Source organism: Aquarana catesbeiana, linkage group LG10 (genome assembly GCF_042186555.1).
Source record: "Aquarana catesbeiana isolate 2022-GZ linkage group LG10, ASM4218655v1, whole genome shotgun sequence".
NCBI lineage: Eukaryota > Metazoa > Chordata > Amphibia > Anura > Ranidae > Aquarana > Aquarana catesbeiana.
The window spans coordinates 81,424,639-81,444,444 of record NC_133333.1 but is presented as its reverse complement, the minus strand read 5'-3'; the positions used below and the strand labels follow the sequence as shown (position 1 = coordinate 81,444,444).

Genomic DNA, 19,806 nt, shown 5'->3' with positions numbered 1-19,806 from the left:
ATATCCTGCCCTGTCAGACGTGACTGTGCTATGTGGCAAAGCTGTTAAAATCTAAGGACTGCATGGACAAAAATACAAATCCTTTAGCAGGTAAAACAGTCCCCCATGTATGTATTTCTTGTTCAGAAATTTTATTGACGGAAAAAACAATAAGTCTCGACAGGATGCATCGAAAGTAAACGTTCCCCCAGGATAAGGGGAGGCATTAGCAGTGTAATGACACATTGCAGAAATAGGGAAGCAGCCCTTTGTAACAGAACATGCATAGTAAGCAAAAAAGAAAACAAAACAGAAAGCAACAGGGCATGAAATAACATCACATGGCTATGTGCTGTGAGTTGGTTTGGGGACACTTAGTAGGATGTTGGTAGGTGAAATCCAGGGACCAATATGATTCCTATCCTATGAACTAAGATTGATTACAGGGGACTCCAGTCGGAGTTGTCTCATAGTTAGCAAATAGACTAGTGTCTAAGAGTTCTTGAAACTGAGAAAGATTGAGTTGTAGGATAAGCATTTGAGAGCATTTGTAGGTCTGACCATAGGGGGATTGTAGGTGGGGGGGGAGTCCAGTCCCAGTACGATGGGCAGATAACTTGGTCAGAGCTGAAAGACTTGCATCCAGAGGAGAGTAGCAGAAAGGTGAAGAGAAAGGAGAGGAAGAAAGAAGAGAGAGGGGAGCAGAAAGAAAGGGAGGAAGGGGGAGATGAGAAAGAGGGGGGGAGGCAGCTGAGAAGAGGGGGTGGAGGGCAGGGAGGGAGTTCACCGGGGGGGTAGATAGTGGTCTGGTCCCTATGAGTGGGCAGAGTTATCCATTGGGCTATTCAGGGTAATTGTAAAGCGTTATCGAAGTTGGGAGGTAGAAAATGGTCAACCCAAGGTCTCCAAAGGCATTTAAACTTTTTTACCCTGTCTAGGAGAACTCCTTCTATTTTGGCATGGACCATGGCTCTGGTAACCCTATTTTTGATTTCCAAGATAGTGAGGTGTGGGGTTTTCCAGGCCTTCGCAATGGTTTGCTTCGCTGCAGTTGTAACCTGCAAAAGTAGCTTGAATTGAAGATAGGTTACATCAGGAGGTTTCTTATTGAGTAGAGCAATGGCTGGGTCAGGGACTATGGTGTTGCCAATAAATGTGGTAATCATATGAAAAATGTTGGCCCAGTATGATTGGTCTGGTGGGCAACTCCACCAGATATGAAAGTGCGTGCCATTGTCTGGGCAACCTTGGAAACAAGCAGGAGGGTAGGATGGAAGATATTTGGCGATCCGGGAAGGGACCAGGTACCAGCACATTAATACTTTGTAATTTGCCTAAGAGGCCACAACATTCTGTGCAGCTGATTTTGTGGCAGATGTTGGACCAATCTGTAGCGTCTAGTTGTAGGCCAAGGTCAGATTCCTATTTGTTTATGTAGTGTAGAGATGTGTGTGGTACTGGGTCTACCAGTTGTAAGTAGAAAGAGGAGATCAAGCCCCGTGCATGGGGATCTTTCTTGAAAATACGTTCAAAGTTTGTCATGTCGGGTAGGGAGGGGCAACCACGCCAGGGGCAAGGCAGACGAAGAAGACATGAGACCAGGCAAGTGGGTCAACATGGGTGGGTAGTTGGCTGAATACAGAGCGGCAGGGAAGGCGGTAAGTTTAATGCCAAGTTATGAAATGCATTCAGGTGACCAGGAAAAGGGAAGGGTCTGCTGTAGCTGCGATATAGTCGACTGGGGTAAAGAGATGTTAAGGGCTCTAGATTTCTGTGGATTCATGACTAGTTCAGAAATTGCTGCAAATTGAGAGAAGGGTGGGCGTGGAGGTCAGTGGAGAGGAGAGGAAGAGGAAAATGTCATCCACAAATAGGCAGACCTTGTGGTGGAGGCCACCTGTTTCCAGGCCCTTGATGTCTGGGTTGGAACATATGAGTTGGGCTAACGGCTCGATGGCAAGAGGAGCGGAGACAGGGGATATGTCCTGCCTTGTTTCATGGCTCACTGGAAAATGGTCAGATTTGTAGCCTGCATATTTGAGGTATGCTGAGGGGGAAGTATGTAAGGAGGAAACCCAGCAGAGAAAATGCGGACTGAAGCCCCATCTTTGTAATATGAATTGGAGATATGGCAAGGAGTGGGTGTTGAAAGCCTTTTTAATATCTAATGATACAAGGCAGGTAGGGATGCGACGAGAACGGGCCACGTGCGTTAGTAAGACTGCTCTGCGAACATTATCTCCAGCTTGTCTCAGAGGAATAAACCCCACCTGGTCCTTATGGATGAGAGACCTAACCCATGTATGTATTTCCTCTTTTTTTTAATCTGCTTGCCTGGAGTTCAGCTTTAAAAAGAGTAATGATGATGTGCAAAGTACAACCATGAGTTGCATTCAATCATCAGCATTTGGCATATATGTTTGAAATGTATGATATTATACTACAATCCAGTGGCATTGCTATGGGGGTGCGGGGGGTGCGGCCTGCACCCGGGTGACACCTGTCAGAGGGGTGACACCAGAGCTTTTTTTTGGCCGGTGACCACCTTACGCGCGCTTGCTGCTTTCACTTTCACACAGAACAGGTGACAGCGCCCCGGCGGTGTGCACAGTCCTCCCTGCCCAGCAGTATCTCTATGAAAGGGGGAGGGGGCAGGGGATGATGTGCAAGGAAGCTCTACCATCCCTGCAGCAGCTCCACTATCTCGGCCAGTGGCGGCTCCACTATCCCGACCAGCGGCGGCTCCTTCTACAGCCCAGGGTCAGGTGTGCAGACTGCACACCTGACCCTCTGTAAGTTGCTCTTTGGCAGCAGGCTCTCTGTCCACTCTTCCGTCCTCTTTTCTGTCCTGTGAAGCATGCGGTACTTAACTTTGCACCTTATACATAGAGAACTCTTGAGCCTTGCACCCTGTACATAGAGATCATTGCACCCAGTACATAGCGTTTCTTGCACCCTGTACATAGCGTTCCTTGCACCCTGTACATAGCAATCCTTGCACCCTGGCTGTACATAGCTAACTTCTGGGCCCTGCACCCTGTACATAGCAAACTTCTGCACCCTGTTTGTATCACATTCCTGAATGCTGCACTCTGTATGTAGTGTACTTCTGAACCCTGTGCATAATGCACTCATGGTATATAACAATGCCTTTGTATGGCCCTCCCATTGACAGCGCAATTCAGTCACACCTACACTTTAATGCGGTGTGCTCTCCCCTTGTGGGGGGGTTGTGGTGGGGGCGTGGTTGAGCCTTGGGTGACACCATCAAGTGCATTGTGGCAGGCTAGATAGGAGAGAGCCTTATGCGCTAGCATGCCAAGTGTCTACTGCTCTGTCCTGCTTCTGCTGTCACTCCACAGCGACAGGACAGAGCACTGTGTCAGGCTAGGAAGTGAGAGCCATGGTGGTGTGGCAAAACATGGTATTCCCCCCCCCCCGCCGGGGGGGTGACACCATGTTTTACCGCACCAGGTGACTAGGCACCAACCCTAGTGACGCCACTGCTACAATCAGATTTAATTTTACACATTCTAGTTTTTTTGTACTTACTGGAGTTGTTGGTATAGGAACTGAAAAATAAAAAGAGGAATATGGTATTACTATCTAGAATAACTCAGCAAGCAACTTACATCTGTGTATAGCATACTGTATATAAACATCAGTTAAATATCAACATCCAAACAACACAACAGGTTTATTCAATAAGACAATGCAAAACTGAAAAGTGCATTGACCAACAGCCACCAATCAGATTTTAAAATGTTAAAAGTCAAATGATGGCTAGGTGCAGATGTTATGGTTTGCAGGACTTTGCCTTATGGGATAGACATATAAACTTCATTTATTTATTTCCTCATCCAGAGAAGAAATGGCAAATCATCACCTGGACAGAGTTCATTTTACAACCAAGGACTAATGCCCCGTACACACGATTGGCAATTCCGGTGTGAGCTCTTGGTCGGAAATTCCGACCGTGTGTATGCTCCATCGGACTTTTGCTGGCGGAATTTCCGCCAGCAAAAGATTGAGAGCAGGTTCTCTAGTCTTCCGACGGAAAAAGTTCCTATCGGAAATTCCGACCGTCTGTAGCAATTCCGACGCGCAAAATTCCTACACATGCTCAGAAACAATTCAACGGATGCTCAGAAGCATTGAACTTCATTTTCTCGGCTCGTTGTAGTGTTGTATGTCCCCACGTTCTTGACGGTCGAAAGTTCAGAGAACTTTTGTGTGACCATGTGTATGCAAGGCAAGCTTCAGCAGAATTCCGCCGGAAAAACCATCCAAGGTTTTTCCGACAGAAATTCCGATCGTGTGTACGGGCCATAACACTGGCTGCATACAGCACTGTTTATAACAAACAAAGCAGCATAGTCACTGTACACAGTTCCTGAAAAATGTGTGAATAATAAACCCTTGTTTCACAGATTTCACAAAACATTTTTTTTTTATACAGGAATTATCCACGACTACCCTAAACTGTAAAAAATAATTATGGTTGCTTTCTCTGAAATATTTTTTCCTTGATTTAATATAGTTACTGATAAATCTAGTATTTTAAATGTGCAGCATTTTCCCTTTCCATTAATTTGCAATGTCTCTTTGCACTTGCTACTATTTAATGTGAATAATAACCGATATACTGTAAATGCAAACCAGCAAAAGATTACCACGGGCTAGTGAAGCATCAATAATGGATGATTTGCCTTCCTAGATATCCTCTAATTTTCTTTCTAATTAAAATAAAGTCTAAAGTCAGATTTCTTGTGTATGCCCATCTGGGCTTATTTTATAAAATCTCATTATAAAAAATAGTTTGTAGAATTATTAATAGACAAATTCAATTAAGTAATCTTAAAAGAAAGTGTTAAGGAAATCGGTGTTCTTCTGTACTTCTCTTGATCTACAAACACTTGTTTGCACTCTGTTGCTTTGTTATTTCTGTCTACTTGCTGTAGCATGTGTTTTATATTACAAAGCTTTTCTTTGAGAATAAAGAATGCAACAAAATAAGATAATGAAGGTCAGCACTTACTGCAGTGGAATGACGCGCAGCAAGGGTCTTCAGTTGGACTTTGAACCTTATACTCATTTTCTTCACATGTGGGTTCAGGAGCGCAGGTTACGTGTCTACATGGTGGCTACAATATAGAGAGAGTTATACAATTTCAGTGGTCATAGGGACATGTTATGGGGTACAATTATCACTACTAGGCGTGCTTAAAAAAAGTCTTGTTTGCATGTACTTTGCTTCAATCTAATGTCAAAATGAATTTTTAGTGCTATTTAATGCTGCAGTGCAACATGGAGGCCCTATAAGTTAATTTGTGTACAATACATAACAACATAATATATGGCACTGAAAGCAAATCGCTACTTGGGCATCAAGTGCCTGCTGGGAATATTATCTAGTACCAGTTGTATGGTTGAAAACATGCTGGCCGTGCTCTTCACCAGCACACCTGTATTCACAATATTAAGAATGTTTGTAATTATTCCAACACATTTTGGTCAAAGTAATATCCTCTTTTCAATAAAAATTACAATATGTATTTCTCTCCGCCACTGCCAGACATTATCAAATGAGCAGTCCATCCAAAAATGATATTTTAGTAGCAGATGAATAATTTTGGCTGCATTTCTTCTTTTTTTTGGGGGGGGGGGGGGCTCTGGTGTTCAGATATTCTCTCCCATTCTTCTCTGAACTGAACAACTGAACTCACCTCACTAATTAGTCCATTACTAGAGAGCCGTGCCCACATTGATGGGTGCTTATTATTCATGTATTTTTTTTTACAGTATTAGGTACAATATATTAAAGTTAGCATGACACCCATTTTAGGCTTCACAATGGCCATATGGAAAGGTTGTGCCAGAAACTGTGGTGGGATTATCTTGCCAATGGAGGACACCCTGAAAATAAGCTGAAGTATGAACTTTGGGTGGACTTGACTATGAAGTTTTGTGACAGGTGAAAACTTACAGGAGGTGGAGTTGGTGGAGGTGCTGAAAAAGATAAAAAAAAGTACACAAATTAGCTTTAGAAAATGTTATAAAGCAAATTGTAAAGTAGCGCAATAACCAATCACATTTCATTTTTCAATGATCTGGGAAGCTAACGTCCGATTTGTTGTTGTGGGGTTTACTCTGCTTTGCACTCTGTTATTGAATGAAGGTCACAACATAGTTCTGAGGGAGGTCAGATGGGCAGGCATGAGCTTTCTGACAGAAGATATTTTTAACAAAAACTTTCACACTCCTAAACATGCTTATTTAGATGTATCAAGGCAAAAGATCTCCCCTCTGGACCTCCTAGCTATGCCCCTGCCACAGTGTTCCACTCTGCCCACTCCTTTTTTCAAAATTTGAAATTATAACTAGAGCAGGTTGGTGCCACTGGAAATGCTGAGATATCACTACTGGAGAAGTATTAATACAGGAAGTGTATCATTCAATCTGTCCATAATCTGAGACAAAGTCAACTAGAACCCAAGGCAAAGATGCCAAAGGACAACCATCCCCCCATCCTAAAATCAGTAACTAATAATGAACTGACAGAATAGAATAGTTTCCAGTAAGACACATATGTCATCTAATAATACATGAACTAAAAACACTATTATTAATCCAGTTAACTGATGTTTTACAGCTGATTACTGCCACAATGATCACTTTTTAAAGTGTTACTAAACCCACAACAGTAAAATCGGTCTGTATATGCAGTAAAGCATGCTTGCTATATTCACTGTGGAACCTAAGGGGTTAATTCTTTGCATTATGTAAAAAGCCTGTTTGATTCCGTCTTCTCTGATCCTCCCCTTCTTCCACTGTCCCCAAAACCATCTCCTGATAGAACAGAGCATTTGGGACAAGCCCCACATGCTCAGTTTGGTGTGTATTGCTAGAGAGTTTTTCTTTTGTCTTGGGAGAGTGCATGTGATCAGCACAGGGCCAATCAGCACTGTCCAGACAGAGGGTCAGGGGTCCTGCAGCCTCATAGGACAGCTAGAGTAGAATGAAAACTCCTCCTACCAGCTTTTACTAGGCACTCATAGAAGTCACAAGATTTCTATATACTGCTGACGGAAAAAACGAAAAAAGGTATTTAGCAGTTTATATTTATTAAAATTATTGCATTTCCATGTTCTGTGTACTGTGGGAAACCAGATATAGTGAATGCAGGGTCCTGGGTTTAGTAACACTTTAACCGCTTAACGCCCTTCCTATAGACAAATGACGACCAGACGGTGGTTTTGTTATCCTGACTGGGCATCATATGATGTCCTGTCAGAAAGCGTCAATCGTGTGGCCGCGGGGGTAAGCAGCGGCGCGATCTGTCACTGGCTGTGTGCATGGGACATGGCCGACCAGAGTATAGGCTCGTTGCAGGTTCCATGGGACCGCCGGTCACATGACAGTTGAACACAATGGATTGCTTTCTTTTATGCCATCCATTGTGTACAACTGTGTTGCTATGATTGGCCCTGCCTGTATCATGTGATCAAATTGACCAATCACAACCCATCTGTACCATGTGATTAGCACTCCACCAATCACAGCTAATCATAACAAAACAGACTGAATGAATCAGTTTCATTCAGTAAAATGCTTGCTTATAGTAATGTAATGCACTGTTATAAGCAATCATAATGTGTAAAAAAATGAAAAAAAAAATCCTGATCACTTCCCCAGAGCCGTACAATGTTACTATGGTAAAAAAAAAAATTGGAATTTTTAAAAAAAAATTAATACAAAAAAATATATAAACCTTTTTTTTTTCCCATACTGTCACCAGTCAGTGTTCCTGATTACCGCCACAACAGTTATATGACAATGCTGAATTACACTGGTGACTGTATGTAAATTACTTAATTTCCCAAAAATTATGACAAAAAATCACAACTTCAAAAAACACACATGCCTCTCACTAAATATCTTCAACTGTCTACTTTTCAAAAAGGGGTAATTTGGGGGATATTGCTACTGTCCTGGCATTTTAGGTTCTCAAGAAATTAGATAGGCCATCAGTACATCAGGATTGATCAATTTTCAGATATATACCATAGTTTGTGGACTCCATAACTTTCCTACAGACTAAATAATATACACTGATTTGGGTTATTTTTCACCAAAGAAATGTAGCAGAATAAATTTTGGGCTAAATTTATGAAGAACAATTATTTATTGCAAAAATGTGTTGTTTTTTTTCCCCAAAATAAAACAATCCATATATCACCAAAAGAAAGCTCTATTTGTGTGAACAAAACAATAAAAATTTAGTTTACAGTATTGTCATTCAAAGTATACGTGCTAAAAGCTGAAAATTGGCCTGGGCAGGAATAAAGGTGCCAGTATTGAAATGATTAATATCAGTGGCAATGGTGTAGCAACAGAGGTAGCAGAATAAGTGACTGCTACATAATCCATAGCTTTGGGGGGGGGGGCAACTAGGGCCTGATCATTTCATTCTCCCTTATAGCAGCAGTGCAGGCGTCATAATGCTTTATTGGCTAGGACAGGCCTTGACACTCGTAATAAGGTGTAACTAATATTTTTCAGCTTAGAATAATTACCAAATTAGAATTTGCATTGGAAAAAAATAAAGCTGTATTCTGAATGATTTCTAATAATAGCAAAGACAGTATATCACTTAGACAAAGTCTGCTGCAAAGTTCCCTCACTTTTCTGCTATAAAGACACTTACGACATTGATGCTCGGGACAGCACTTTGTTTCAGGGTCTCCAAGCAGCAGTGGTGGCCTGTTATCATCGCATGTGGGAATATTGCATTCATTTTGACATTCTGCATGTAAAGAATAAACAACATCTTAAACGGTTAGCAAGTATTCAATGAACAAGAAACTGTATTTTCCTAAATTAAAGGTAAAATACAGTCAGATATGTTATGCAGACAAGGGCTCTCATACATGATGCCGGCTATCTAGCCTGAAATGGAGATAGGCAGTTTGGATGAATTCTGTATATGATTGCACAGTTGGCCGTGCTGCATAAAGAATAATTGGTATGGCTCAACTTACTACACTTAAAATGGGAATAAACACTTTTTTTGGGGGTGGGGATGATGGTGGTTTTGCGATAAAAGCAAATAACCTTCTGTTTTAAGAAAGCTCTGCCATGATTTAGAGTAAAAATAGAGTAAAATGAAAACTGTGCATAAACTGAACATTTTACATTTTTTTTTTTACTTCTTTACGGTGTTATCTAACAAAAAATTACTGTGTACAAGTCAACTTACTGCATTCAATAACTGGACAGCAGCGAGTGGCAGAAGTTGGTTCAACTACCACTGGTTCTGCACCCATCTTCTTACAAGACACGGGAAGACAGAGCACATCCAAGCATGGCGGCTTTTGGAAACAAAAATGCAATTATGTGTAAGTGCCTGCACATATGTGTAAAATCATCAAATATAGGAAAAAGTGTTAGTAGTAACTGAAAGGGAAGTCCAACCAAAAGTATTCATTTCTTTGACCTAGTTTCAGTTGCTTCAAAAAAAGAATTAGTTATTAAAGTGGACCTGAACTCATTTGTTGTCTGAAACATCTAAAAATTATTTTTTTTTTTGCACCTAAGCAGTCTCCCAAAAAAGGTTATCTGTCTTAAATTCCTCCAGGAAAAGAGCAGATCACTTCCTGACCTATGACAGTTTCCAAGCAACCCTGTCTTATATCCTCATAGCTTTATATCTGCAATGTGAGCTCATCTAAGGCACTGCTGCCTCTGAATTTTAGATAGTTTCATTAGCTTTGGAGTGAGAATTGAAGATGTCACTACTGTGCTGCTCACTGTTCTGTTTTCAGGTAAGGAAGTTTTGTCTGAAGACACACAGTGCAAGAATCTCCCTGCTTCTGCTTCATAAATTCTTTGGATCTGTGCTTAATACACCTTTACTGCTGCTTAGACCCCTTTCACACTGGAGCGTTTTGCAGGCCCTATAGTGTTAAAAATAGTGCCTGCAAAACGCCCCAGAACAGCTGCTACATTAATTCCAGTGTGAAAGCCTGAGGGCGCTAAAACGACAGCAAAGCGGCGCTAAAAATAGCCCTGCTTTACCACTGACGCTTGGGCGTTGGCAGTGTGAAAGGGGTCTTAGTAATCATTGCCCCCCCCCCCAGTTTTCAGATCACCAGTCATCTGTGGAACAGCTCTGACATGACTAGCCAAAGCCTAGCTGTTTTATCAAATAGCAGCCTCCACATTATCTCTATGTCAGTAATGAGTATAAGATTAGCTATACTCTGCATCAAAGTGGTTGTAAACCTCAGACATGAAATATAAACTAAGCATATCTCTCATATTCACTTCTGACAAGTTTTCCTAACACCAAGAGAAAAAATGTGACAGTGGAGGGAGCTCCAGCTGATTGACAGCCTCAGCTCTATTATGCGTGTTGTATGAAGGGGGTGAGTCCCTTCCCCCAAGTCAGCTCCCAGAGCTCTCCTTACTGAGCTCTCCAGAGTGTGACTTCAGTCCATCCGCCCCCTGTTTTCTAACAACTCAGACAAACTTTCTAAATTATGCACTTCGAACAGATATGTAGAGAAAAGAAGACCGCAGATAAACAAAGGATACACAGAGATTTGTTTAATTTCTGTGTATCCCGTGAGGCCAATCACTTCACTGGGTATATGTAAGCATTTGCAACCACATTTAGGTAAAAAAAAGCCTAGTGTGAACAAAGTCCCCCCTAGCCCCCTTAAATAGTTATCTCAGCCTGTTCTCCATCCAGAACTGTGCTTGAGACAAGCAGGTCTCTCCACTCACATCTCACAGGACAGAGAGACAGCAGTGGGTGCCTAGAGCTCCTGCTGCTGTCAATCAAATCTTGTAATTAGGGAGCTAGGTGTGGGGCTGGGTCACGCTGTCTGTGTCTATGGATGCAGGCAGCAAGACTCAGGGTCAATCTTGCATGAGTGCCCTCATAGCAAGTGCCTTGCTATGGGGCACTCGCCAAAGAGGAGAAGCCAGGAGGGCTGGCATAGGACTTCACAAAAGGAGGATCAAGGCTGCTCTGTGAAAATCAATTGCATAGAGAAACTAAGTATGACATGTTTATTATAAAAAAAAAATCAAGGTTTAAAATCATTTTACAGTATACTTAAGGGCAAAACATTTATTTTAGTTTTGGACAGAATGGACACCTGTCATCTAAATGTAGATCTCCCCAAGGAGCTCGTGAAAAAAAAAACTGACATGTGTTATAACCCTCCCTTACTTTATCCAAAATAAAAATAAATGTTTTGCTTATAGATTACTTGAAGGTTCTTTGCCTTTGCTTGCCTTTTTTTTTGGGGGGGGGGGGGGGGGGGCACAGCTTCTAGAGTACATGAACATATACATTGAAATATATACAGTATATGGGCTGCTATTTCTGACCTACTCAATACTTTCTAAATCACTGGAACCTGAATGCATTAGACAAAGCACAAAGTAAAAGGTTGTGTAAGACTCCACTGGATAAGCAGTGATTGCATGCAACTAGCATTTTCTGCAGGAAAGTTCATCAATGCCAGCCTGTATTTCTCTCAGTGTATATTCTCTACTTGATCAGAGCTTCAGAATCCCCACTGCTCCCTTAGCACAGCGGTCCCCAACCTTTTTGTCTGCAGGGACCGGTTTCCTGGCATCCAATTTTCCTAGGGACAGGGGAGCAGCGGATTGGGGGAGGATGGTGGTTGTGGTGGATGGAGATGGGATATTCACCAAGTCTGTCCTCTGCCACCTTCACACCTCAACCCCCCTTTACAGCACAGTCCCCCCTTTATATCAGTGTCCACAGTCCCCCTTTACACCACAGTTCCCCTTTTAAAGCAGTCCCACAGTGTCCTCAGTTCCACTTCACGTCACAGTGCCCCTCTACAGTTCAGTCCCCTTTACATTAATGTAATGGGGGCACTATAATGTAAATGGGGCTGGGACGTAAAGGGGACTCCACTGTAAAGGGGGCGCTGTGATATAAAGGGGACTGCACTGTAAAGGGGGCACTGTAATGTAAAGGGGGCTGTGATGTAAAGGGGGCACTGTGATATAAAGGGGACTGCACTGTAAAGGGGCACTGTAACTCTTCCTCTCTTGCTCAGGACCTGCAGGACAGAGGATGATAACAGTCCATGTGTTCTCTTCCAGCTCCTCTGCCCACCAGCCTGGCCGACAATGTCATCCTATCAGCAGGGCAGGAGGAACTCTCCATTACAATCTGCAGCTCCTCCCGCCCCATGCCCTGCTGATAGAATGACATTGTTGGCCGGGCTGGTGGGCAGAGGAGCTGGGAGAGAACACACGGATTTGATGCACAGCAAAAGGTGAGCAGTGACCACGGTCTGTGATGCCCTGTGCGGACCAGTCAACAGCAGGCCACGGACTGGCACCGGTCTGGGTTGGGGACCCCTGCCTTAGCGTATTAAAAAAATATATATACATTATAAAGATAACTACTTGCATAACTTACTGGAGGTGGAGGTGGAGTGGGTGGGGTCTATGGATAAACAGAATGAAAAATGTCAGATAGAGTTAAAATTAAATTAAAACACAGTCATATTTTGTCAGTGTTATGACAACAGGCACATTTTGAATCAACTGTCAAATTTTAAAGAAACATATTATTGTGCATGACTTTTAATTCTATATGGATATGTTCCAATCAAATTTACTCATGGTATTTACATGTTTTGTTTATAGTGATTGTGTATTATTTATTTTCTTGTCTCAATATTTTAGCCATCCAGAAGTGTAGAAGTGTAGCAGCCCATGTGCTGCTGCTGATGCTGCTGACACATTGGTCGCACAGCCAATGTGTCAGCAGCATCATCAGCAGCACATGGGCGATAAGTAGAAGCAGGTGGGCATCCTGTGTGCGGGCCCTATCTTCTCTGGGAGTCATCTACATACAGACTTCTGTACCAACACATATCTGCCATATAGAAGAAACCCTGCGTGGAGAGCCTGAGGAGCCATTTAAGTTTGAAAGACCCGAGGCTGGGGTTAAGAGCCACAGGCACGCATGATCTCCTTAAATAAGAGATCTAAGGAGCTGGTAAGCGGCAGCATTTTTGTGGGTGGAGGTACCTCTCTGTTGCACTCCATCACATCCCCCATGGTGTTGCAGTTGCATGTTATCACTGTCATGAGGATTGCAAAGTCATCATTCAGAAGATTGTTCTACTAAGTGGGCTCCTTTTCAATAGCCTATCGGAGTGGACTTGACTCTGTTGCTTGTGTATCTTGCTATATACTATATTTTATTACTTTTTGCACATATCACTGGTGATTACATTTAAATGTTGATGTGATAACATATTGTATGAATTTTTTATATCTTTTCGTGCAGATATGATTTCATAATCTTTTAATTTTTTGATCACTCATCATTACACAGCGCAGCTTTTTTCTTAAGATATATGTAGTGTGTGCGTCTCACATTTTAGTTGCAGCTTTTTTCACTTTATATATGGTTTAATCCTTTATATATGATTTTTTGAGATAGCGCAGTAAAATATTTTTTCCAGTTTATAAATACATATAATTTGGGGAAAATAATAATAAAAATTGTAACAATATTATCAACAACAATAATTATATACGTTAGAATGGTATATAATAATAAATTTAAAAAAAGCAAAATTAAAAAGATGCTTCATGTTGGTAGAATATTGAGTAATGACTTACAGTATAGGATGGAAGTGTTGTTGGTGGTGCTAAAATGTAAAGAGAAAAATGTCAGCTCTAGATATTTCTATAGAAACACAACACGTATTTTAGGTGTAAAGATGCTCAAATTACTACATGACCAATTAACACTTCATCTTTCTCCTGCATTAGGAGAGCAGCTATTATAAGACTGTTTCTGTGCCCTCCCATTAAATCAGTTTGGCACCCAGCAGTATAGGGAGGTTCCTATCACATAATTTTTCTGGTCCAGATCTTCCCAGCCATGACATGAAGAAGTCACACTTGACAGAGGAGCGCGCATGCCCGTTGTGAGCTTCGCGCATGCTCTGAAACGCGTTGTTGTTCTTCATACCCTAGTGACGTCACACGCCAGCGAGCAGCTTTTCAGAACGGAAGATCCCCATTGAGTTCAGCTAGCCGGCTTCCTTGTGGGGGACCACGGCCAACCCGACTGGACAATCTGATTGCCGATCAACGTTATGGATGCCATAAGCTGATCCAGGAGTCTTCCCTTTCCGGAGCTTGTCATCCCTTACTTCCATGCAAGTGTGGATTACATGTGTTTGTACCTATTAAATTCCTGCACTCAGAGGCTTTTCTTTCTTTTTGTGTTTTATGACATGAAGAAGGGACAGAGATCATGAAGGTCCTAAAAATTCTTAACTCTTTCATATGTGTCTGACTAATAGAGGTGCTAAAAATCCCATTTTCACAGAAAATTTGTAGATTTTCTGAAATTGTAAGAGGTAGTATTATATGCTAACTTTGATACAAATAGAAATGTTCTTGTTTAGTGTTATTGTAGGATATTTTGTTATTATTATGATAAATGAGAAAGTTCAATTCAGTTTAAGAATTGGATGGTCAACAAAATTCAGGGTTCATTTTAGCAAATCTCGAGTTGAATATCTAAAGGAATACAGAATGTTTGCTTTGCAAAATGAATTTTCACTTAGTTTTAGATGAAGCTGTCTTCAATCCAGTGATCCAGCAAAAATATATTTTGTTTAATTTTTCTTTTGACTTGATTTGGTAGTCAAAGCGAACATAGATCTACTTTTATCAATTGAAAATGTTCTACCCCTTTAGCAAATGAAACTTGCAATGTCAGTTAAAAAATTATGATTTATGTATCTGCTGAGATCTACTAAACTCATGGATATTCAAATATGTTTAAATGTTGAAAACGTGTATGCATACTTACGACATTCATATATTGGACAACACTCTGAATCCATGGTGAAGCTCACATTTGGCTGTGAATCACCACAATAAGGAGCTGCTGGGCATGGATCACACTCTGTAAAACAAAAAAAAAATTGTATTGTAATTTTACAAGGCAATCATTTCAGGAGTGTGTAGGCAAAATTAAATTTTGCAGATCTACCTTCATTTGAATAAGCCAAACTGAATGTTCACTTAGCTTAATAAATATGATAAAACATGTTACTTTTGAATTCCCCTCATATGCAATCATGCAGGAATTTAAATAAATGTTTGCTTGTGCATAAAAGAATTATTGAACTCAACACAACCTCACCTCATTGAATATATTAATATATTACTAACTGTCTCTTTTTAGTAGTGTAGTGAGTGCTTCAAACCTACAGAGGTACTTTAGATCTAAATTCAACCCAAAATAGTCAATTATCCCCCTCTCTCCCCCTTCTTGCCTGCTCCTCAGACAGGGCACAAGAGAGTTTTGATCACAGAGAAGGAGTTAGAAGGCAATCAGCTTCTGCTTTCTCTTTAAAGTGTAACTAAAGACAAAACTTTTCTTTTCGTTTTGGATAGAGTGGAGAGTGATCAGAACACCTGTCAGGTTTTATTGTTGTCTGAGTCCCCGTTAGGGGGTTTCACTCTCTCTATTTTTCCTGTTTACTGTTATCATCAAAAATGAAAGTAAAGGAAACTCCCGAATTTTGAGTTGTCCCCAAAACAGTAAAAGAGGGGAAATCTTTCAATGGGGACACTGGTTCTGGTGACCCTGGTGACAACCAGGGATTCCCTTGCTTTGCAGGGATTCCCTCTTATTTCATGTTGTGGCTATGGGGCAGGAAGTTAAGGGAAATCTCTCCAACGGGACACAAATGGCAAAAAAAGGGAAAAAATGGGTTATAATCCTTCCCTCTATTCAAAATGAAAAAATAGTTTTGCCTTTAGCTCTACTTTAAGAAGTACATAGTTATCTGTGACACCAGTGTCAATAGTGCAATCCTGGATTGGACTTTTAATTTCCAATATATATATATATATATATATATATATATATATATATATATATATATATATATATATATATATAGATAGATAGATAGATAGATAGACAGACAGACAGACAGACAGACAGACAGACAGATAGATAGATAGATAGATAGATAGATAGATAGATAGATAGCATAATTTTTGGAAATATAATAACTTAAAACTTTAAATTATTACAGGTTTTTTTTTATTTGCTCAAAAAATGTCCACAAACACACTTACGACATTCGTATGCTGGACAGCAAAGGTCAGAGGTGGGAACCTGGACTGATCTTTCTCCATTCCGTAAGCACACAGGCACAGTGCATGTGATACCGTGACAGTTAATCTGGAAAAGATACAAAGAATAAATGTTGGTTGTTACACATAACTGTTAGCTTTTCTTTTAATATAAACAGGTAGGATATTACTTAACTCATAATAATACTTACAGAAGGTTCAGTTGAAGGCACTAGAGGAGTAGTTGGTGGTGGTGGAATTACTGTAGAAAAACATACATTTTACATTATATAATAAACTAAACTACTACTGTTATTACCAGATGCATGTTACGTTCTGCTGCAAAGCTGTCTTACAGCATCTGTGGAGTTAGACTACCTAGCACAAATGTCCACTGTTTTTCAGTTTCGGGTATTGGAGCCCAATTGACAGGAAACTCTGCCATCTTTCCACTATGTACTACCCATTTTTATCCAGCTGTGTCATGACTGGTGCAAAAAGCTGTGCATTCACTTCAAACATGGGAGGAAACAGTGTGAGCAAAATTCAGGCTAAGGCTGATGAAGATCTTTGGGGTTTTTAAAGGACTGTATTGTTGAAAAAGTATACTGTATATAATGCAGTAAACTGCTATTTTCATTCAAGCATTTCTTGAGAGTTTTACTATCTCTACAATGTAAGCAAGTTTTTATGATCCCTAAAAAAGTGTTTTAGCAACATACTTACTACATATGTATGAGGGACAGCAAGCATTTTCTGTGTTTGGCATCTCTACTACTTTTTCACCAACTTTACAGTCTGCTGGTGGGCATCCGCTGGTTTCACAAGGCTGTAGAAAGTGAGAGTTACAAAATAAGATCTCTCTCATTCGATAATAATATATACAACATCTTAGAGATAGGAGAGCATTTTAATCCTAGGTAAGACGTGGGTTTTTGCATTGTGGATGTTAAAAACAGTCATAGATTTGTATGGGAGAGTTTTCCAAATCTACGAGAGTTCATTGCACAGGCTTGGTTAGCACTGAAGTGGACTTCTTCTGCAGGGCTGTAAACATTAGAAGAGCCTGAAGCTCTACTATTGAGGTTAGTAAACAGCGGAGGCAGGCTTAAGTTTAGATCCATTCAGGAAGGCTACAGAAGGTAGGTGGGCTATTTGCTGGTTCTTTAAAAATTTCACATAACCTTCTAAGCCCCAGCATTGCACAAACATTTAAAGACCTACATTTACACTTATGAAGTTCTCAGTGCAGGATACTACTTATCTGACACTCACTACTTTCCATGTTATCCTATCAGCTTACTCATCAGGAAAGAAAAAAACAAAAACTTACTGTTACAGGAGGAGGGGGAGGCTGTAAGAAACAGATGCATAAATGAATATTTATATACAATATACTTAATCAATAGCAATATTAATGATGTAAACAAACAAAAGTAAACCAATAACGGGTAGTAGGCACCAGAAGATGCTAGTACATACCAGTACATACTACAAATAGATGTCAGGGCTTCACAAAGCTCCAGCCTTTGTATAGGTAGATGAGGCTGAGGCATACAGGATTGCACTGTGGGAGGCAAGGCATGCCAAACTCCGAGTACAGGTAAATTATATTTACTCTTGGAGTCTGTTGGAAGAGCTTTTGGTATGCATTGTCATCTTATTTAGCCTAAAGCTATATGACAGTTTTCAAAACATCTTTTTGGATATACTCAACTTTTATTAAAAATATTTGTATACAGGGAAGAGTACAAAGAGTACAAACACATGTATGCACAAAATATACAATGGTATGCGATACAAATAATAAGGGATAAAAAGCAAATGTCAGTGCATAATTTTTCCAATACAGGTTTACATTAAAGCTGAACAATGGGCAATTTTTTTTCCCATGTGCAGCGGGGCTGTGCCTACACTGCACGCATAGCTCCCAACTGTCACTGATTTAGAGGGACTGTCCCTGATTTGGAACAAAGTCCCTCTGTCCCTCTTTCCTCCTCATTTGCCCCTCATCTTGGTCTGATCTATTTAGTTGTATATGAAATTGACTTTTTATCTTTAAAAAAAGTGTTTCCCAGTGCTAAACCTTTCATACAATTTCTAAATTGCTGAATTTGTAAATTTTAAAAGCCGGTATAAGGGAATAGTGCTAAAAAAGTGCTTTTTTCGTATAAATCTCCTTTAAGAGGGGGCGTGGCAGGGGGTGTGTCCTATGCCTACATATTTTTGCTAATAGGTGTCCCTCATTCCTATCTCAAAAAGTTGGGGGGTATGCTGCATGGGTTAACTGCTCATTTTGTTCTAGGGGAGCAGACAGCGGAGATATACTTACCTGACCCACACAAGACCAGTCCGGCATCCCTGTGCTCCAGCAGTCTTGAAAATGGACTGTTCCTGATGTTAGCATGCTCAGAGCATGCTCCATAGAGAGGAACAGTCCACCACTGTACCTTGGGGGAGCACGGTTTTCCAGAGGATTGGCGGATAAGGTGAGTATGAACTTTGTGCTCACCCCTAGAAAAAACAAGCAGTTGACCCACGCAGTGTGGGCATAGCCCCACTGCATGGGGAATTTTTTTTTGCCCACAGTTGGGCTTTAATGCTGAATAGTTTCATAGATACATGGTTGGTAAGGCTGAATAAAGATACCAGTCCATCCAGTTCGACCTGAGTGTGTGTCTGTGGGTTTCTAGTATGTCACTAGCATTTTCATACATCCTTGTATATTGTATTCGCTGAGAATGAAGTCTGAACTCCAGGCAGATATAAAAACACACATTAATGCAGCTCAAGGACAAGTGACATGCTAGCAAGTGCAAGAAGTGGAAGTAGCTTCACCTCTTCCCACCGACCTTGCGCATATATGCGACTTCCCTGCAGGTGGGGATTAATTTGCGTCCCTAGGTACACACATTACTGTGATGAGAGCACGTTCCCTGCATGCTCCCAACACAGTAACAAATGGGTACTGGAAAGCTCCCGATGCATACTTGCGACCAGGAGCTTTCCGATCATATGACCGCTTTGACTGCCAATCACAGTAGTCACATGATCAGAAAGGCCCGCCTCCCAGCATTTAAATTCAATTCAAGGGCCGGGAGGCGGCAGCAAGAAGGGGTTCAATTTAATCTGGTATTAGTCTCTTGCAGTTTCCGTAAAACAGAACTCAGACTGCAAGATGGAAAAGCAGCTCAAGGAGCCAATCAAAGAACAAGTGTCCTTTCTAATAGAAGGAGAGAGCAGAGTGACAGAGAATGAGCTCATAAGCCTGCTGCTTCTCGTTTCCCTGTTCCATCGAAGGCTGGGAGTTAGACAAAACATGTAATTAGTGTAGTTATACAACTGCAGCAGATACATTTTGGGCATCCTGCCCTGACAGATGGGGCTGTGCTATTTGTCAAAGCTGTGCAAATCATAGGACCGGATTGACAGAAATATACATTGTTTGGTAGGTAAAACAGCTTCCATATACTGTATGTATTTATTCTGTTTCTTTAGCTGTTCATCTGGAGTTCAGTTACACAAAATGTACTGTATGTACAGTTTTATATTTTTAGAATGGCCTCAAACACGACCTAAAGTGGTTGTAAAACTCTGACATGAAAAATGAATAAAAAATATCTTTCTATAGTGTGCACTTGCCTCAATCCA

General features: G+C 40.9%; 1 protein-coding gene across 13 annotated transcripts in view; it reads right to left on the bottom strand.

Annotated features, from left to right (window-relative positions):
* The window catches only part of LOC141110752 (uncharacterized), a 263,647-nt gene that overhangs the window by 79,270 nt on the left and 164,571 nt on the right, over positions 1-19,806 (bottom strand). For all 13 annotated transcript variants that reach the window (XM_073602320.1, XM_073602329.1, XM_073602321.1 and 10 more), the window contains 12 exons: positions 17,489-17,509; positions 16,882-16,984; positions 16,368-16,417; positions 16,159-16,264; positions 14,876-14,971; positions 13,669-13,697; positions 12,452-12,478; positions 9,239-9,350; positions 8,687-8,785; positions 5,966-5,988; positions 5,018-5,123; positions 3,532-3,551 (listed from right to left, as the gene is read on the bottom strand). In XM_073602320.1, the coding sequence (XP_073458421.1) occupies positions 3,532-3,551; positions 5,018-5,123; positions 5,966-5,988; positions 8,687-8,785; positions 9,239-9,350; positions 12,452-12,478; positions 13,669-13,697; positions 14,876-14,971; positions 16,159-16,264; positions 16,368-16,417; positions 16,882-16,984; positions 17,489-17,509 (792 nt within the window). The remainder of the gene's footprint in view (positions 1-3,531; positions 3,552-5,017; positions 5,124-5,965; positions 5,989-8,686; positions 8,786-9,238; positions 9,351-12,451; positions 12,479-13,668; positions 13,698-14,875; positions 14,972-16,158; positions 16,265-16,367; positions 16,418-16,881; positions 16,985-17,488; positions 17,510-19,806) is intronic.